This window comes from Microtus pennsylvanicus, chromosome 5, assembly GCF_037038515.1.
Source record: "Microtus pennsylvanicus isolate mMicPen1 chromosome 5, mMicPen1.hap1, whole genome shotgun sequence".
Classification (NCBI taxonomy): domain Eukaryota; kingdom Metazoa; phylum Chordata; class Mammalia; order Rodentia; family Cricetidae; genus Microtus; species Microtus pennsylvanicus.
This window is the reverse complement of record NC_134583.1, coordinates 87054687-87072365: the sequence shown is the minus strand read 5'-3', so window position 1 is coordinate 87072365 and position 17679 is coordinate 87054687. Positions and strand designations below refer to the sequence as shown.

The following is a 17679-nucleotide window of genomic DNA, read 5'->3' as shown; positions in this document are numbered from 1 at the left end:
CTGCCTCATGGCTCTCTAGTCACAGGGGCAGGGTTAGGAAAGTCCTGCTAACCGCGGCTGTTTCGAGGACCAGATGAGGCCTTGTGGCTAAAGCGCTTAGGCCAGAGAAGAGGTCGCCACCATTACAGTATTCAAATGAGCCACACCGCCCTGCTCCGCCCACCGGGAATTGAAAGTCCCAAACCACGCCCAGGAAGTCCCGCCTTCAGCAGCTCGGAAGTCCGCGTATTGACCTCGCCGATACAATATGGCAGCTCCCTACAAAACTTCAAGCGCCTGTTCCCGTCAGCCAATCATAGAAAAGTTAATTCGGACCCTCCTCCGCAGCCGCACCACAGACCAATCGGACCACAGCAGGAAAGGTCACCAAGGAAAAGGCTTGAGTCGCTCGCCCAATGGCAGCATCCCAAAGTTAGGCTCCGCCCCCCGGCTGAACCACACCTGGGCCAGTGAAGGAGCCGGCGCGCCTCAAGGTGGGTGTCCAGGGCAAGGCGGCGAAGACAGGGCCTGGGTGGCGGCGTGACGACGGGATCGAATGTAGTGTCACCGCTCACTCCATGGAGTCTGGGATCCGGGGGAGTCTGCTCGGTACCCGTGGCCTCTGCGTCCTTTTGCAGCTGTAAGGCCGAAAGCCGGCATCCTTAGGCGCATGCGCTGCATAGCCGGATGCCTTCTGCGTTCTTAGGGTCAGAGGTCAAGGGGAAGGTCTGAGAGAAAGTGGTAGGTTGGGCTCCAGGATTACCTGTGGTCCTGGATCTAAAGTTGGCAGACCCGCTAGAGGTCAAAGGTCACAGGAGGGGCTCTTTGGAGCGTTGGTAGAGTGACAGGTTCTTGGCCAACATCCCCTTGGTTGCATGCATCCCTAATTGTCGGGGACCCCCCCCCCCCTAGCGAAAGCTTAAAGCCTGAGGTCAGAGGACATCGCTTGCCCAAGGTCACCTGGCAGGCTGGGAAGAGTCCTTGGGCTGGGGAGAGGAACTTGACCGTGAGAATTATTTAAACCGTTAAGGTTTTTCTGCAGGTGACTTCTGGGTTCCTGCCCTGGTTCCAGTGCCACTAACTTTGGGACAGTCACTTAACATGTCAGGACGACAGGGCTTGGGGCATCTGGCCTGAGGCCTGCCTGGCTCAGCGTTAACTCTATATATGCAGTGGTGGTCAGGGAGTTTAGGTGTGAGCTACAGATGAGGCGTAGAGAGGGGAACTGGGTTCAGTGAGATTCTTAGGAGCTGCAGTAGAAGGAACTTGGAGTGCCAGGCGAGTCTTAGCAGAGTGAGGTCAGCTTGAGGCTTGGGGCGCTGTGGGAGTCAGTGCTGGAGAGGGCAGATTTAGACCCGTCACCTCCTTTCCTTCCTGTGCTCCAGATGAACCGTCTGACCTCACCCATGCTACCACGGGCCCTGGCCCAGGCCGTGCGCACAGGACGTCTCAGCGGCCGAAGCCTCCATAGCAGTGCAGTGGCAGCAACATACAGTGAGTACCACCTGGTGTCTTCCGACATTCCTGGTCACGGGTACACCTGAGGCCAGGGACCCTCATCAAAAGAGAATGTGACTGACGGACATTGTGGTGGCATTGAAGGAGGGAGGCGTGTGCTGAAGAGGAATGCTTGACTCATTAGGGGGACCCACGACCCTTTCACCCGGAACTTGAAAAGCTTTGCTTGGGGGCTCTTTGGGTTACCAGTAAGGCTTTGCTTCCCGGGGCCCTAGACTGGCTTTCCGGGGCCTAGAGGCCACAGACAGGCTTCCTGGGGTCCCAGACTGGCCTCCCAGGGCCGCAGACTGGCTGCCCAGGGCTGCACTGACTGCCCAGGATCACAGACTAGCTTCCCAGGGCCGCAGACGGGCTTCCCAGGGCCCTCACTAAGCCTACCTGCCTGCACCTAGAGTTGAGAGTTGAGCTGCATCTTCCAGAGCAGACTCCCTAACCTCCGTCTTGACTTCCTGCAGAGTATGTGAATGTACAAGAGCTGGATATGGACATGAAGTCTGTGACTGACCGTGCAGCTCGGACGCTGATGTGGACAGAGCTCATCCGAGGTGAGTGGGGAGAAGTGGGATTCGGGTATGGATGTGTGGGGAGGAGAGCAGCCCCATGCTAGCTCTGTGCCGCTCACAGGACTGGGCATGACCCTGAGCTACCTCTTTCGGGAGCCTGCCACCATCAACTACCCATTTGAGAAGGGCCCACTGAGTCCACGCTTCCGGGGGGAACACGCACTGCGCCGCTACCCATCCGGGGAGGAACGCTGCATTGCCTGCAAGCTCTGTGAGGCCGTCTGTCCTGCGCAGGTGAGCTCTAACCCTGCCCCTGCCTTGATACACAGCCCTGGGAAAGTCCCTTTTTCTTTTGAGACAGAGTCTCACTAGTTAGCCCCGACTGGCCCAAAACTGGCTGTGTAGACTAGGCTAGCCTTGAGCTCACAGAGACCTGCTTGCTTCTGCCTCTGGAATACCAAGATAAAGACACACACTGCTGCACCTCCTGGCAAAAGTCCTAACCCTCATCCTGTGAGTGGACAGTGAGGCCTTGATGTCCAGGTGCTGAGTCAGGAAGCCGGTGGTGGCCTCCATCCCAAGTGGGCCATGTGGCGCGCATACCCATACCCCACCCTAGGAGTCAGTCGACCGTGTAATATTTGGGCTCAGGAGCCTTGGGCTAGTGTCGGGAGTCCTGTCTGTGTGCCTGTCCTGGCTTTGAGCCAAGGCCTTACAGCCAAGGCTCCCATCCCTGGTTGCTGCTCCTCGGGCATGACCATGCTCATGAGCACTATGTGAAGCGTCTGCCGTGGGGGCTGTTCGTGGAAATAGTAAGAGGCAGAGGTGGCTTTGGTGTGCCCAGCAGGATCCCTAGCAGATGCAGCCCTAAGACCTGCCATGCCTAGCTTCAGCTCCTAGCTATGCCCCTGGCATTAGTAGCGGGCATGGCTTCTAGGCAGTGGGCACTCTTTAGAGCAGGCTCATCCCTATACCCTCCCTATAACTGTAGCAGTAGCTGGTAGAGGTTTTATTCCCACTCTTTCGTTGTTGTTGAGTCAGCGTTTCTCTGTGTTGCTTTAGAGCCTGTCCTGGCACTCGCTCTGTAGACCAGGCTGGCCTCGAACTCACAGAGATTTTCCTACCTCTGCCTCTCGAGTGCTGGAGTGCACCACTGCCTCCCAGCTTTATTCCCACTCTTAAAAACACAAAAAGATGAGCCTCCTAAGGCTTCACTGTGAGTAGTGAGCATGCCACTCGGGAGTGTCAAGTTCTTAACAGTTCTCCTGGCCTGTGGGTCCCAGGCTGTCCCTCCTTACTCTTGGTTGGCATACAGCTGTACCCCAGAAACCAACAGTTAAAGATATACCTTCAAGTTTGGTCTATGTGCCTCATTACTGTGTGACTTCAGGAAATCCTTTGACCTCTCTGAGTCTTAATTTTCTCCAACAGTGGGGATTGCCAGAAAGGTTGTTCAATATGGCAGTCACTGGGCACTTACTGTCCCAGGGAACCCCTTAGGGTTACAGGTTTCCTTTTTAGTTTTTCAAAACAGGGTTTCTTTGTGTAGCAGCCTTAGCTGTCCTGGAACTCACTCTGTAGACCAGGCTTACCTCGAACTCACAGAGATCCACCTGTCTCTGCCTCCCTAGTGCTGGGATTAAAGGTGTGCACCACCACCGCCTGGCACAGGTTCTCAAGGAGCAAAGCCTTTTCCTTGTGAGACAGGAGGGTCACCTGGTCAAGAGATGAGCAAAACTCTGGCAGAGGCTACAGGGGCCATGTGAGGGTGCTCATGGAGGGCTGAGCAGATGCCTGAGGATGTGGGCATCCGTGTGAGGGGCAGACCCAGGGCAGTAACCTGTGACCATTCCCTTAGGCCATCACCATTGAGGCTGAGCCGAGAGCCGATGGCAGCCGCCGGACTACACGCTATGACATCGACATGACCAAGTGTATCTACTGTGGCTTCTGCCAGGAGGCCTGCCCTGTTGACGCCATTGTGGAGGTGAGTGGGCCAGGTGAGGTAGCCTGCACTGAGGCTCCTGGGCGGGGGTTGCCTTGCTGACTTCCTCCCTCTTCCAGGGTCCCAACTTTGAGTTCTCCACTGAGACGCATGAGGAGCTGCTGTACAACAAGGAAAAACTGCTCAACAATGGGGACAAGTGGGAGGCCGAGATCTCCGCCAATATCCAGGCTGACTACTTGTACCGGTGATCGGGCCACCTGGCTGAGTCCTGTGGCCCCTGCTGCCCATAAAGAAGCTATGATCCCACAACTGCCTGTTGTGTTGTATCTGTTTGCCAGGGTGGAACCCACCCCACACAGCCAGAGGCCTGTGGCATCCTCTGGCCAGACCAGGGTGCATGGGCCTTTGGCCTTGTTCCCTCAGTGGGCGCCAGCAGCTCACATGCCCACAAGACCTAACAGCCAGACCCCGTCATCCTCTGACTCACAGGCCCAGCAGGCCTCTTTGTGGTTGGCCACAGGACCCTGAACTATCACACATGTGGGCTTCTCCGCAGGGCGTGGCTATGCTGGTCACCATGGGCCTGTTGTCCCCATGGTAGTGGCTGTCTGAGATTTGGACCCCAGTTCTTCTGTCTTCTCAGACCTACATTGCTGTAGTTGTTTGGACTTGGAGCCTTCCCAGGCTTCAGGCCAGAGTCCGTCAGAGTCCAGGAGGCTGGGTAGAGGCCCAGTGAGTAAAGTGTCCCTGTTCTGAGAGTGCACACAAATGCAAATGCGGCCACGTCTGCCACCCACTGCTGGGGGTGGACTCAGGAGGATCCCTGAGGGCTCGCTGGACAGTCCATCTCGTCAAAATGGCAAGCTTCAAGTTGAATGCGAGACCCTGTCTCAAAAATGCCTCAGGTGGTGGGCAGCTGAGGAAAGGCACCTGCCATCGGCCTCCGGCTTCCTTGTGAGCGTGCTCCAGAGTGTGCCTGTGTACACTTACACAGAGAGCCTCTCAGGCCAGGGTGTCCTTTAGGGAACAGGAAGCCTGCTATGGGGTGACAGTCACAAGGGGATGACACAGGTCCTGCTGCCTCTGAGCTGGATGTCTCCTCTTGCTACATCCCCTTTCCCTGCATCTTCCGCGCGGACTGCTGCGTGACTTCAGCTTCCCAGTTTGCAGTCCCAGCCAAGCTGTGTGGCTCCTCTGACCCTGGAATGGCTGTTTCATGTGTGCGCACACACAGACAGAGGCTGGCTGTTCCATGTGCACACACACACACACACGGAGGCTGGCTGTTCCATGTGTGCACACACACGGGGAGGGTGGCTGTTCAGTGTGCACACACACCCACACACACTGGGAGGCTGGCTATTCCATGTGTGCACACACACACACACACACACACACACACGGAGGCTGACTGTCCCATGTGTGCACACACACACACTGGGAGGGTGGCTGTTCCATGTGCACACACACTGGGAGGCTGGCCGTTCCATGTGTGCACACACACACACACACACACACACACACGGAGGCTGGCTGTTCCATGTGTGCACACACACACACTGGGAGGGTGGCTGTTCTATGTGCACACACACACACACGGAGGCTGGCTGTTCCATGTGTGCACACACACACACTGGGAGGGTGGCTGTTCCATGTGCACACACACTGGGAGGCTGGCCGTTCCATGTGTGCACACACACGGAGGCTGGCTGTTCCATGTGCACACACACGGGGAGGCTGGCTGTTCAGTGTGCACACACACGGGGAGGCTGGCTGTTCAGTGTGCACACACACGGGGAGGCTGGCTGTTCCGTGTGCACACACACGGGGAGGCTGGCTGTTCCGTGTGCACACACACGGGGAGGCTGGCTGTTCCGTGTGCACACACACGGGGAGGCTGGCTGTTCAGTGTGCACACACACGGGGAGGCTGGCTGTTCAGTGTGCACACACACGGGGAGGCTGGCTGTTCAGTGTGCACACACACACGGAGAGGGTGGCTGTTCCATGTGTGCACACAGGGAGGCTGCTGGCTTTTCATGGCTGAAGGTATACCTCTACCTCAGAGCAATCATAACAGTTCTGTGGTCATTGGTTTGCCTGAACTGAAGAGCACTGACCTATGACCCCTGCTGTACTTGTATGAGGGTCCTTCTCACACCTCAGATCAGGCATGCCACAGCTGTGTCCTGAGAATGCCCACCTTGACTCCATTTCTAGATAGCCCCAGGCTTTCATTCCATACTCCCCACACACACCAAGGCCCTGTTTACTATATGGGGTCCAAGGATCATCAGAGCTGAGGGGCCCCTTGTTCCTGTGGTCCCCAGTGGGTACAGTCTAGTCTGTCCAAAGTGCAGGCAGCTGAATGACCCTGAATTTCAGTTTCCAGTCACTGGGACCTCAAGACCGGGAGCTCCTGGAGAGTCTTCTGGCCTCCTGGGTGCAATTTCCTTAGCAAAGATTGGCCTGACAAACGCCCTGCTGCCAGTGGAGAGGTACCCAAAGAGTGGGGCAGCCCTGTGCCAGCCTTCTGGGACGCTTAGACTGGTCTGGGTGAGGTGGGGATAGCAACAGATCTTGGATCCTAGTACCAGCCTTTGTGCTCTAGGACCCATCAGGACGTAGGTTTTAAGAGGGAAGGGAAGGTGGCCTATTCCCAAGGCCCTACCCCGCACCACGGTTGTCGGTTATCTCCCAGTTCCGGGAGTAAACGATTCTGAGACACCTAGAAACTTCCCAAATGCCACCTTCCTTCTAGTCGCGCCCCCCCCCAACAGCCAGACCTCAGCGGGGGCGGGACGGGACGGACAGTGGGCGGGGCGCTGCAGACCACGCCCACTCCCCTGCCTTTCGGAGCTGGAGTGAGCTGCTCCCGCCGGCTGCCCGGGCTCAGATCCTAAACCGGCGCTGAGCGACGTGCCCACCAGGGTGAGTGTCCCGCGGGGCCGCGGAGTCTCAGCCCTGCCCCCGACCTGCTTCCTTTGCCCGGGCAGGGGTCCAGGCACCCCGCCCGACTCCGGGTGGAGGAAGCTCAGAGGCCACGCGCCGGTTTCAGGCCGTATGGGGTGCAGACAGGCCGCAAGGAGGAACAGGAGGATGGGTTGCTAGCTCTGGGCAAGTTCGGCGTTCACCTCACCCGGCCTGAGCTCAGGGAGCCTCCTGCTGCGTCTGGTTCTTAGGGAGGGACCCATTCTACAGATGAGGAAACAGAGGCCACCTAACTAGGAAGTGGCGGGGCTCGAGGCGGATTCCAACTCCTTTCCTCGTGCCGTTATCCTCCAAAAGGCAAGGGCTGGGAGAAGAGGCTGAAGGAAGGACCAAGAAAGGGGTGCAGGAGTGAAACCGAGCTTCAGGGCATCCGGGGAAGGCTGGAGCACAAGCAGATGATGCCCTGCTGGCTGCAGGAGACAGGAGCTGTTAAATCCCAGTGCACAGTGTGGACTGCAGGGGGCAGGGAGGTACTTCCGTTTGTCTTGTATCTAGATGGTTGGGGTTCCGCGACTGGGGCAGCCCAGCGGTGTTGGTTATGGTGCTGGGACAGGTCAGAACGTGACCACCATAGCAGCTTCCCGCTGGTCTCCAACAGACCCCTCTCTGGTTTGGGCCTAGCTGACCATGTGACCTTAGACTTCACCTGACTCAACCTGAGTTGACTCACCTATAAGATGAGGCTGGGGTGGGCCATTGTGGTGGTGGCGGCCGCCGGCTGTCCGGCGTTGCACGTCCTTAATACCAGCACTCTGGAGGCAGAGGCAGGCTGATCTCTAGCCTGATCTATGTAGTGAGTTCCAGGATAACCAGGGTACTTAGAAACCCTGTCTTGAAAAACAAAACAAAAACAAACAAGCAAACAAAAAAAAAAAAGAGTGAGCGAAAGAAAGAAAGAAAGAAAGAAAGAAAAAGGCTGGTTGCCTTGGCGTGGTGGTATTTATAGAAGATACAGAGGTTCTGTTCTTTAGCTCACCTCCCTCCTCACAGAGACCCGCCTGCCTCTGCCTCCTGACAAGCTCTTGTAGACCAGGCTGGCCCCTAACTCCCAGAGATCCTCCTTCCTCTGCCTCCTGAGTGCTGGGATTAAAAGGCGTGCGCCACCACCACCCGGCAAGGCCGAGTCTTATTTAATGAAGAGGAAATACAGACCCAGAGAGGGCAAGTGACCTCCTTAGTGGCACAGAGTTGGTCACAATCTAGGCAGCACCCTAGAGACTTGGTGCTTAGCCCTCTGCTCTGTGGCCAGAGCCATGCTCTTGGGTGATGGCACCCAGCCCTTTCTGCCCACCATTGCCTATTCAGGGCCTGTCTCTTCTGAAGTCTTTGGTTACCCTCTGAGTTCTTTCTGCTCCCAGGCTAGGGACAGGACTGTGGTTCCCTTTTAAGTTAAGAAAACCAGGCCTTGGGGAGGAAGTGGTCTCTGGGCAGACCCATATAACAAGCTGGGCCCTAAAGTTCCTCTCCATAGTGTGCCTAGGAAACTGTCCCAGTAGGACCCCTAGCTGCAGACCAGGGCCCACTGGAGTCCACTCTCATCAGGAAGTGTCTGTGCCTGCTGGGGTTGGAGCAAGGCCACCAGGCCTTCCTGTTCGTTGCTCCACAGTTTCACTTTCATTGGTTTCAACACTAAAACTGTCCCCAACCCCACAGGAAATGCTGGCAAGCCAGCTGGCCAAAAGCAGCTCCCAGCCGATCAACCTCTTCAGGTTGTTAGCCCCAGGAGACCTAGAGGGCACTCCACCTCCACCCCACTGCCTGTGTAGGGAGGCCGACTGGACGCTCAGCTGCACTGGACGTCAGCTGTCACAGCCTCAGGACTAGAGCCTGGGATCCCAGGGATTAGCAGGAGTCTAGAGCAAGGGCAGGCTGAGAGAGGTTCTGGAGCACTGGGCGGAGCCAGTGTGTCTGGCCCCTGCTGGGCTGGCCTGGGACAAGGAGGCCATGGAAAGCTAGCTTAAAGACAACCTTCATATTCATTCCACCTTGCTGGGCCTCAGTTTCTCTATCTGTCCAGTGGATGGGAGCAGGTGTATGGACGCCTGCCTGGAGAGGGCTCCTGACTAACCTTTTTGCCTGTCCTAAGGATCATGGGTTCCATGTTCCGGAGTGAAGAGGTGGCCTTGGTCCAGCTCCTGCTGCCCACAGCGGCTGCCTACACCTGCGTGAGCCAGCTGGGTGAGCTGGGCCTCGTGGAGTTTAGAGACGTGAGTGGGGACAGAGTCTTGGGCAGGTAACCCCACATCCAGAAGGGCCCTCTTAAGGCCCCTGGCCCTCTGGCCCCCTGCAGGAGCATCCCACCTCCTCCTTCTAGCACAGGTGCTCTTCCCATGCCCATTGGCTTGGGTTGAGTCCGCTCCAGCTCATCTTTAGACTAATTGGGCACCTAGCGACGTTTTGGAGGCGATGCCTCGGGGCTGGATCCCAGAGCAGTGATCTCCTTGGTCCCCTCCCTGAGACTCTGAATCCTCTGTATATCCTTCTCAGCTCAACGCATCCGTGAGTGCCTTCCAGAGGCGCTTTGTGGTGGATGTCCGGCGCTGCGAGGAGCTAGAGAAGACCTTCAGTAAGTTGGGCTCAGGCCCATGTTCCAGGCTGCCTTCCCGGAAGGAGACTGGGCGAACTTGGTCTGAGGGGAAGTACCTCGGTTACCCAGGTAGAAGGCAGAGACAGGGAGTGCAGGCAGAACCGACCAGAGTTGCTGCTGGGGTCTGTAGGGTGTCCTTACTCTGAGTGGGTGGAGCAGAGGCCCTACAGCGCGGTGGAGTAGCTTGGAGTCAGTCCACAACTCAGAATAAATGGCAGAAAACAAGAGGCATGGGCTGAGTTTTCTCCTCTAGGTGGATTGGTCTGGGCAGAGGCTGGGGTCGAGGGCTGGGCTGCTTCTTCGTAGGCCAGAGGCGAGGGCAGAGCCCAGGGAGCAGAGCTTTCTGAACAGCAGTATGACCGGGGATTTTTCTGGAACTCTCTGACTCAGTGGATTAGTAATAGCACTTGCCGAGCATTTGGGATCTCCCTGCATGTCTAACAGCCCTTAGCTAATAGTGGCTATTAGATAGCATGACCCTGTGTGGCTTCCCCTGACCCCCCTTTCTGTGTCTAGCCTTCTTACAGGAAGAAGTACAGCGGGCTGGCCTGACACTGCCCCCACCTGAGGGGACACTGCCAGCACCACCTCCCCGAGAGCTGCTGCGAATCCAGGAGGAGACGGACCGCCTGGCCCAGGAACTTCGGAATGTTCGAGGCAACCAGCAGGCACTACGGGCCCAGCTGCACCAGCTGCAGCTCCACTCAGCTGTGCTCAGCCAGAGCCACGGCTCCCCGGTGAGCCCCAGCCAAGACAGGGACGGGGCAGGAGATGACCTGGGCTGGGGCTCACAATGTCTCTTGGTGCCCAGATGGCAGCTACCCACACTGAGGGACCCTCCTCTGAGAGAACGCCCCTGCTTCCAGACGCTCGGGGGCCACATGCAGACCTGAAGGTCAAGTGAGTGGTGTAGTTTGGCTTCTCCCATAAGTCAGAGAAGGGACAGGATGACCCCTGCGTCTCTGCATGTGGGAGCATGCCCGGGGTGCTTCCTGCTGAGGTGGGTGGGATGGGAGGCTGCAGCCCCCCTCCAGCCCCGCTGGCAGCTTTGTGGCAGGTGCTGTGGAGCCTTACAAGGCTGCTGCCCTGGAGCGCCTGCTCTGGAGAGCCTGCCGCGGCTTCCTCATTGCCAGCTTTCGGGAGACGGAGGGGCAGCTGGAGGACCCGGTGACGGTGAGCTGGCAAGGGGCGGGGTGAGGGGGGGTTGGGAGGAGCCAGGACTCCAGGGATTAACTAAGCCTGACTCCCTCAGGGTGAGCCTGCAACTTGGATGACCTTTGTCATCTCCTACTGGGGTGAGCAGATCGGTCAGAAGATCCGAAAGATCACAGACTGGTGAGCCTCCTGTGTGTGACCACTCGGCCTCCGTAGGTGTCCAGCCCCCTACTGCCGCGTTAGGCTCCCAGATAGATATTGCTGACCCTGTGTACCCCAGGCCCCTGTAACACCAACAAATTTGTCCTGACCCCAGCTCTGCTTGGTGGCTTCCTAAAACCCCATCTCCCCACCAGCTTCCACTGTCACGTCTTTCCTTACCTGGAGCAAGAGGAAGCCCGGCATGCCGTGTTGCAGCAGCTGCAGCAGCAGAGCCAGGAGCTTCAGGAGGTGAGCACCCACGTGGCCTGATCCCCACAGCCTCCCTCACTGTCCCTTCTGATTGCCACTTTTGGTCCCAGGTCCTGGGGGAAGCAGAACGATTCCTGAGCCAGGTGTTGGGCCGGGTACAGCAGCTGCTGCCACCAGGGCAGGTGCAGATCCGCAAGATGAAGGCTGTGTACTTGGCTCTCAATCAGTGCAGTGTGAGCACCACACACAAGTGCCTCATTGCCGAGGTGTGGTGTGCCACGCGGGACCTGCCCACCCTCCAGCAGGCGCTCCAGGATGGCTCAGTGAGCATACGGGCTGCCAGGAGCAAATGCTTTGCTGTTCCTCCTTCTGCTCTCGGCACCTCAAGCTTCCAGTACCTCACCTTTGCCGTGGGATTGGGACGGGGGTCTCTTTCTTAGAAGTCCCTTCCCCCGGGGCATTACCCACATGGTCCTGGCCCCATAACCCTCCCTCCTCCAATTTCTCGGAGTCTCTGCAAGCTACACAAGAGAATTATAAAGTTGCGCTTCCAAAGCAGCGGTTATGTGACCTCAGGCCCCTTCCCAATGGTGGTGCCCAAGGGGACATTATAGCACACACCTGGTGGTGCAGAGCTGGTTCTCCAGAGTGGGCATGGGCCCCTCTCCTGGGCTACCTGATGAGAAGAGGCACACTTTCCTTTGGCAAATGCTGACAGGCTGACCAAGCTCCTCCACACCATCCCATTGCCATGTTCAGTCTCGGCTGGGCCTGGGTGGGGGCTCCAGGGTTTCTGAAGCCTGCGCCATCAGCTTCTGCCTCTCTACCCCCGTGCACCCCAGAGCGAGGCAGGAGTGAGTGCTGTTGCTCACCGCATACCCAGCCGGGACATGCCTCCGACCCTCATCCGAACCAACCGCTTCACCGCCAGCTTCCAGGGCATTGTGGATGCCTATGGTGTGGGCCGCTACCGAGAAGTCAACCCTGGTGAGAGCCACTGCATCCTCACTAGGGACCAGCCTTCTCAGCTTCTGTCCGGATCTCAGGGTGGCCTTTGCCTTCGGGGTACACACTTTGAGAGGGCTGGGAGCTGGGCCCACCTCATCCTCTTGCAATAGAGGCTTATTCCCCAGTTTGCTTTAGTCCCCATTGGGACTTTATATTTATTTCTGCTGTTAAATCCACAAGGAGCCAGCAAGGATCAGTCCAGGAACCAGGCTTGGGAGGGGCTTGAAGTCTAGCTCACTGGTTTTGATGAGTTTCTTAGTTTCTGTGGGTCTCGTTTTTCCCGGTCTATAACACGAGAGTAGTAGCACAAACCTTAGAGAAGTGTTGGGAAGGCTGGTGGCTGTCGGAGCGCCCGGAGCAGCCTGTAGTGGCGGCGCATTTGGCCCCGCTGCATTTTTAGGAAGTTGGGATAACTGGTGAGGGTGGGGCTCAGTTGATAGAGTGCTTGCAAGTTGACGAAGTCCCGGGCCCAATCCTCAGCAGAAACTGAGCACAGGATCCCAGCACTCAGGAGGATCAGGAATTCAGAGTCAGGCTGGAGAGATGGCTCAGAGGTTAAGAGCACTGGCTGCTCTTCCAGAGGTCCTGAGTTCAACTCCCAGCAACCACATAGTGGCTCACAACTATCTGTGTTAGGATCTGATGCCCCCTTCTGGCATGTAGATATACATGCAGAGAACTCATACATAAATTATAAATAAATAAAAATTTTCAACAACTACAAATATTTATAAAAAAAAAACCAGTCATAGCTGGGCGATGGTGGTGCACAACTTTAATCCCAGTACTTGGGAGGCAGAGGAAGATGAATCTCTGAGTTTGAGGCCAGCCTTGTCTATAGAGCAAGTTCTAGGATAGCTAGGGCTACACAGAGAAACCCTGTCTTGAAAAACCAAATAAATAAATAGGAAGATAAAATTCAGTTATCCTCAGCTACATAGAAAGTTCAAGGCTCAGCCAGGTGGTGGTGGCGCACGCTTTTAATCCCAGCCTTTAATCCCAGCACTCAGGAGGCAGAGGCAGGCAGATCTCTGTGAGTTTGAGGCCAGCCTGGTCTACAAGAGTGAGTTCCACATCATTTTTTAAAAATATTTATTTATTTCTTATGTATACAATATTCTGTCTGTGTGTATGTCTGCAGACCAGAAGAGGGCACTAGACCTCTTTACAGATGGCTGTGAGCCACCATGCGGTTGCCAGGAATTGAACTCAGGACCTTTGGAAGAGCAAGCAATGCTCTTAACCTCTGAGCTGTCTCTCCAGCCCCCACATCATTTTTTTTCATTTGTTTTGTTTTGTTTTTTTGTTTTCTGATTCTGAGACAGTTTCTCTATATAATGGTCTTGGCTGTCATTGAACAGCCTGTCACCTGCAGGCCTGCGAGGTGGCACTGGGATCTCCATTTTATGGGTGGAGAAGCAGGCAGACAGGGCTGACACTGTGAGTGATCCTTGCCTCACGAACACGCTCTTGACAGGTCTTGCCCCCTCCCCCCCCCCGTGGGAATCGGCCTGACTGTCTCCTGTCTGCCTACAGCTCCTTATACCATCATCACCTTCCCCTTTCTCTTCGCTGTGATGTTTGGTGACGTGGGTCACGGACTGCTCATGTTTCTCTTCGCCTTGGCCATGGTCCTCACGGAGAACCGGCCAGCCGTGAAAGCCGCACAAAATGAGGTACGAACCATCCATGCCTGGCAGGGGTAGACGACAGGACAGCGTTGAGTAGCCTAGCCTCTCATCACACCATCTCCCCGACTCCCCCAGATCTGGCAGACCTTCTTCGGGGGGCGCTACTTACTCTTGCTCATGGGTCTGTTCTCCATCTACACTGGCTTCATCTACAATGAGTGTTTCAGCCGCGCCACTACCATTTTCCCCTCGGGCTGGAGTGTGGCAGCCATGGCCAACCAGTCAGGCTGGAGGTAGGACCTATATCCCTACCCACCTAGGGCCCCTGGTCCACTGTGCAGCCCTGACATCATTTACTATCACTGCAGTGACAAGTATCTGTCCCAGCATCCCATGCTCACCCTGAACCCCAACATCACTGGTGTCTTCCTGGGACCGTATCCCTTTGGCATTGACCCGGTAAGTGGGGCCACACTGGTGCATGTGAGTGGTGAGGCCGTTGGGAGGCTGGCCAAGGCGCCACAGCTCCATCTGTCCACTGCCCCCTTTGGCAGTTGGCACGGGACACTTTCTGTGCTAAGGCTGGCACACAGGCAGAGAGGCCTGTAAAAATAGTATCCAGACTGCAGGTCATGGTGCACAGGTGTGACTCAAACACTTGGGAGGGAGTTCTGGTTGGGTTCATCGGGGAGCAGGAAGGTGATGAGACAACTGGGGGTGCCCTGGCAAAACTGACCATGGTGTCCCTCAGTACCCACTTCTCCCACTGCCCCAGATCTGGAGCCTGGCTACCAACCACCTGAGCTTCCTCAACTCTTTCAAGATGAAGATGTCTGTCATCCTTGGGGTCACCCATATGGCCTTCGGGGTGTTTCTCAGCATCTTCAACCACATGTGAGCCCGAGCTGCCAGTGGGAATGGGCAATGTCCTCGTGGGGCCAGGAGTGTTCTGTGACCTGTCTCTTCCCACAGGCACTTTGGCCAGGCACACCGGCTCCTGCTAGAGACCTTGCCCGAACTCATCTTCCTGCTGGGCCTCTTTGGCTATCTTGTGTTCCTCATTGTCTACAAGTGGCTGCAGGTCTCAGCTGCCAGCGCCTCCACGGCTCCCAGCATCCTCATCCACTTTATCAATATGTTCCTCTTTGCCCAAAGCCCGACCAATCAGCCACTCTTCCATGGGCAGGTAGGCTCAGACCCTTTTCCCTGGGGACCCCCACTTTAGTGCCGGGGCCACCTGGACCTGCAGAGCCATTTGAGAAATGGCTTGTGGACTAGAATCCCTGCAGACAATGATGTCCAAGGTGATGGCCTTACCAGGGGGTGCTGGGAACCTCAAGTCCCTTCTCAGGGGTCCCATACCGAGCCACTCATCGCATGCACACACTGTGTGTGGTGGCCTTGCCCTCTGTCCACAGGAAGTGGTACAGTATGTGCTGGTGGTCCTGGCTTTGGCCACTGTTCCTATCCTGTTGCTGGGCACACCCTTGTACCTGCTGCGGCAGCACCATCACAGAAATACTCAGAGAAGGCCGGTAGGCCAACAGGTAGAAATAGGGAGGAGTACGGGGAAGGAGGGCCGTGTGGGAGGTGCTCCTTGCTTCCCTGTGGCCCCATGCGGCTGGGTGGGTGGCATGGGCAGGTGACATGGGCTGTCTCTGGGGCTGGAGCTGTTGATGCTACCTGCTGCTCTTAGGACAAGGACAGCGACAAACTTCTGGCCTCCTCCGATGCTTCCACCTCGGAGAATACCTGGAGCCCTGATGAGGAGAAGGCTGGGATCCCAGGGGATGATGAGGAAGCTGAGGTCGGTGGGTGCAGCACTTCCTTGTTGGGAGGGGGCTGCCAGCCTCAGCTGCTGTCTCACTGCCTCTTATCATGCAGTTTGTCCCCTCTGAGGTCTTTATGCACCAGGCCATCCACACCATTGAATTCTGCCTGGGCTGCATCTCCAACACAGCCTCCTACTTGCGTCTCTGGGCCCTGAGCCTAGCCCATGCCCGTGAGTGACCTTTCTCCCAGGCATCCATATCCTACCCTGTCAAACTGGGTTCCCCTCAGAGGTGCCTCACCACCTCCAGGGAGAATTCAATCCTTAATCCCACTGTCCCCTTGTTTATGTGCAGAGCTATCTGAGGTCCTGTGGGCCATGGTGATGCGCATAGGCCTGGGTATGGGTCGAGAGATGGGCGTGGCAGCAGTGGTGCTGGTCCCTGTGTTTGCTGCCTTTGCTGTGTTGACTGTGGCCATCTTGCTAGTGATGGAAGGGCTCTCAGCCTTCTTGCATGCCCTGCGGTTGCACTGGTGAGCACACCCGTAGTGAGCCTTGGCATGGAGGGAAGAGGGTGGCATTCTCCTCACTGGCCCCTTTCTCACCCCCAGGGTGGAGTTCCAGAACAAGTTCTACTCAGGTACTGGCTACAAGCTCAGTCCCTTCACCTTCACTGTGGACAATGAGTAAATCCACTGAGATCCCTGCCTTTCCAAATCGGGAAAGGAATAAAGAACTGGCTGGCCCAGGAACTTTGCCTTAGTCGTCTCTGGGCTATGGGACTGGGCAGACACTACAATGGTCAGAGCTCTGGATTCCCAATATGCTGGATACTTAGACCACCTTCAGCTGAGGTAGTGGGCAGGAGGCACTGGTCTAGGACCTAAGACTTTTAGAAGTAGCTGTGAGAACTCATGAACACATCCACAGACTCTTTGGGTGCAAAAGAGTTATCTAGGGTTAAGAAGGGACATTCTAGTTTGGTGGGAGTAGATTCTAGTTAGGTGGGAGGAGGCATACAAACTGGCTGACTTCAGGCCCTGCCTCCCTGAAATCCTAAGGTCCTCTTCCCTCATCTTTGGCTGAGGTGGGAGTGCATGTTGGAGACTAGAGGCCCTGTTTTCCAGCCAAGTTACAAAGTAGCTCATGCAGCTGAAGGCCCAGCAACAAAGGCTGCTTTGAGGCCAGAGCTGCTCTGGGCACAGCTAGCCACAATGGTCCTGGCCAAGCTGCAGGGAGGGGTGTGGCCTGTGCAGGGTTGGGAATAGCAGTCTTTTAGACAGTTCACATGCTTGGCAGACTAAGCTAAGTGTAACAGAGCTGGGCAGAAGAGCTGTGGATGATTCCCAGGAGACACCAATAGGTCTACCCTAGCTCTGACACTTACCTGCTTGGACAGGCTATTCTGGTTGCCATGGGAACAGCACTGCCATAGCACTAGCAAGCACTGTCCTGGTAGTCATCCCCACTAACGGGTGTGATCAGGCTCGGATGGACCTGATCCCTGCTCACTTGACCAGTCAGAAGTCCTGGAAAGGCTCAGCACAAGGATAGGCATCAGCAGGCAGGAAGGGGACAGGGCTACAGAGGTGATTTGGGAAAGACACTGTCACCACTGGGAAGGTTCAGGAAAGCATGGGGTGGTTAAGAGCCTTACTGCTCTTGCAGAAGACCCAAGTTTGGTTCCCAGCACTCACATGGGCAGCTCACAACTGCCTGTGACTCCAGTTCCAGGACATCCTATTCCTCTGGCCTTCTGGGACACTCATACTATGTGTAGCTACCCCTCCCCCACCACATAATTAAAGATAAGATCATGAGGAGTGACCAGCAGATAGTGAAGGAATCTGTTATTCGAATCAGCTGGTGAGAAGCCACTGAGACTGAGGACAAGCAGCCATGGTCACGTTCATCCTAAGCTCCAGTGGAGAGTTCCAAGAGAGGTCAGTGTTCCTGCTGAAGTTGTATTGGTCAGAGTAATAGGGACAACTGCAGCTTCCTCTGCTGCTGTCTAGGCCTTAACTCCTGGCGAAGCAGGAAGGGTGAGCGATCCCAGGATCTTTGCTATCTGGAGTCATGGAAACACCAGCATGTGGTATGAGGAGGAGGGTACCTAATCCGCCATTCGTCACATGGAGAACAAGGCACTGACATACACGCAGGGTCACAGCCTGAGGA

General features: G+C 56.3%; 2 protein-coding genes across 9 annotated transcripts; both read left to right on the top strand.

Annotated features, from left to right (window-relative positions):
- The first annotated feature begins 343 nt into the window (after nucleotides 1-343).
- On the top strand, nucleotides 344-4257 carry Ndufs8 (NADH:ubiquinone oxidoreductase core subunit S8). Of its 6 annotated transcripts, none has more exons than XM_075972981.1 (6): nucleotides 344-473; nucleotides 1365-1473; nucleotides 1953-2042; nucleotides 2122-2294; nucleotides 3859-3987; nucleotides 4065-4257. In XM_075972981.1, the coding sequence occupies exons 2-6, from the start codon at nucleotides 1365-1367 to the stop codon at nucleotides 4194-4196; spliced, it is 633 nt and encodes a 210-aa protein (XP_075829096.1). In that variant the 5' UTR covers nucleotides 344-473; the 3' UTR covers nucleotides 4197-4257. The 6 variants fall into 6 exon arrangements, with proteins under 6 accessions (XP_075829096.1, XP_075829094.1, XP_075829095.1 ...); XM_075972979.1 differs by lacking the exon at nucleotides 344-473 and adding an exon at nucleotides 480-619; XM_075972980.1 differs by lacking the exon at nucleotides 344-473 and adding an exon at nucleotides 486-720.
- Nucleotides 4258-6781: 2524 nt separating this feature from the next.
- Tcirg1 (T cell immune regulator 1, ATPase H+ transporting V0 subunit a3) lies at nucleotides 6782-16253 on the top strand. Of its 3 annotated transcripts, none has more exons than XM_075972975.1 (20): nucleotides 6782-6878; nucleotides 9025-9145; nucleotides 9426-9504; nucleotides 10042-10262; nucleotides 10337-10425; nucleotides 10572-10698; nucleotides 10778-10860; nucleotides 11037-11130; nucleotides 11202-11414; nucleotides 11934-12078; nucleotides 13636-13775; nucleotides 13866-14023; nucleotides 14099-14189; nucleotides 14506-14624; nucleotides 14703-14916; nucleotides 15149-15265; nucleotides 15427-15537; nucleotides 15615-15732; nucleotides 15857-16034; nucleotides 16113-16253. In XM_075972975.1, the coding sequence occupies exons 2-20, from the start codon at nucleotides 9029-9031 to the stop codon at nucleotides 16189-16191; spliced, it is 2493 nt and encodes an 830-aa protein (XP_075829090.1). In that variant the 5' UTR covers nucleotides 6782-6878; nucleotides 9025-9028; the 3' UTR covers nucleotides 16192-16253. The 3 variants fall into 3 exon arrangements, with proteins under 3 accessions (XP_075829090.1, XP_075829089.1, XP_075829091.1); XM_075972974.1 differs by having other exon boundaries at nucleotides 15149-15277; XM_075972976.1 differs by lacking the exon at nucleotides 15149-15265.
- The last annotated feature ends 1426 nt before the right edge of the window (nucleotides 16254-17679 follow it).

Bases quoted from the DNA above. Each gene is read 5' to 3' on its own strand.
- Tcirg1 (XM_075972974.1), top strand. From the start codon at position 9,029: ATGGGTTCCATGTTCCGGAGTGAAGAGGTGGCCTTGGTCCAGCTCCTG. The intron at 14,625-14,702 runs GTGAGCCCGAGC...CTCTTCCCACAG, and splicing joins CTCAGCATCTTCAACCACAT to GCACTTTGGCCAGGCACACC. The intron at 14,917-15,148 runs GTAGGCTCAGAC...CTCTGTCCACAG, and splicing joins AGCCACTCTTCCATGGGCAG to GAAGTGGTACAGTATGTGCT.
- Ndufs8 (XM_075972981.1), top strand. From the start codon at position 1,365: ATGAACCGTCTGACCTCACCCATGCTACCACGGGCCCTGGCCCAGGCC. The intron at 1,474-1,952 runs GTGAGTACCACC...GACTTCCTGCAG, and splicing joins TGCAGTGGCAGCAACATACA to AGTATGTGAATGTACAAGAG. The intron at 2,295-3,858 runs GTGAGCTCTAAC...CCATTCCCTTAG, and splicing joins AGGCCGTCTGTCCTGCGCAG to GCCATCACCATTGAGGCTGA.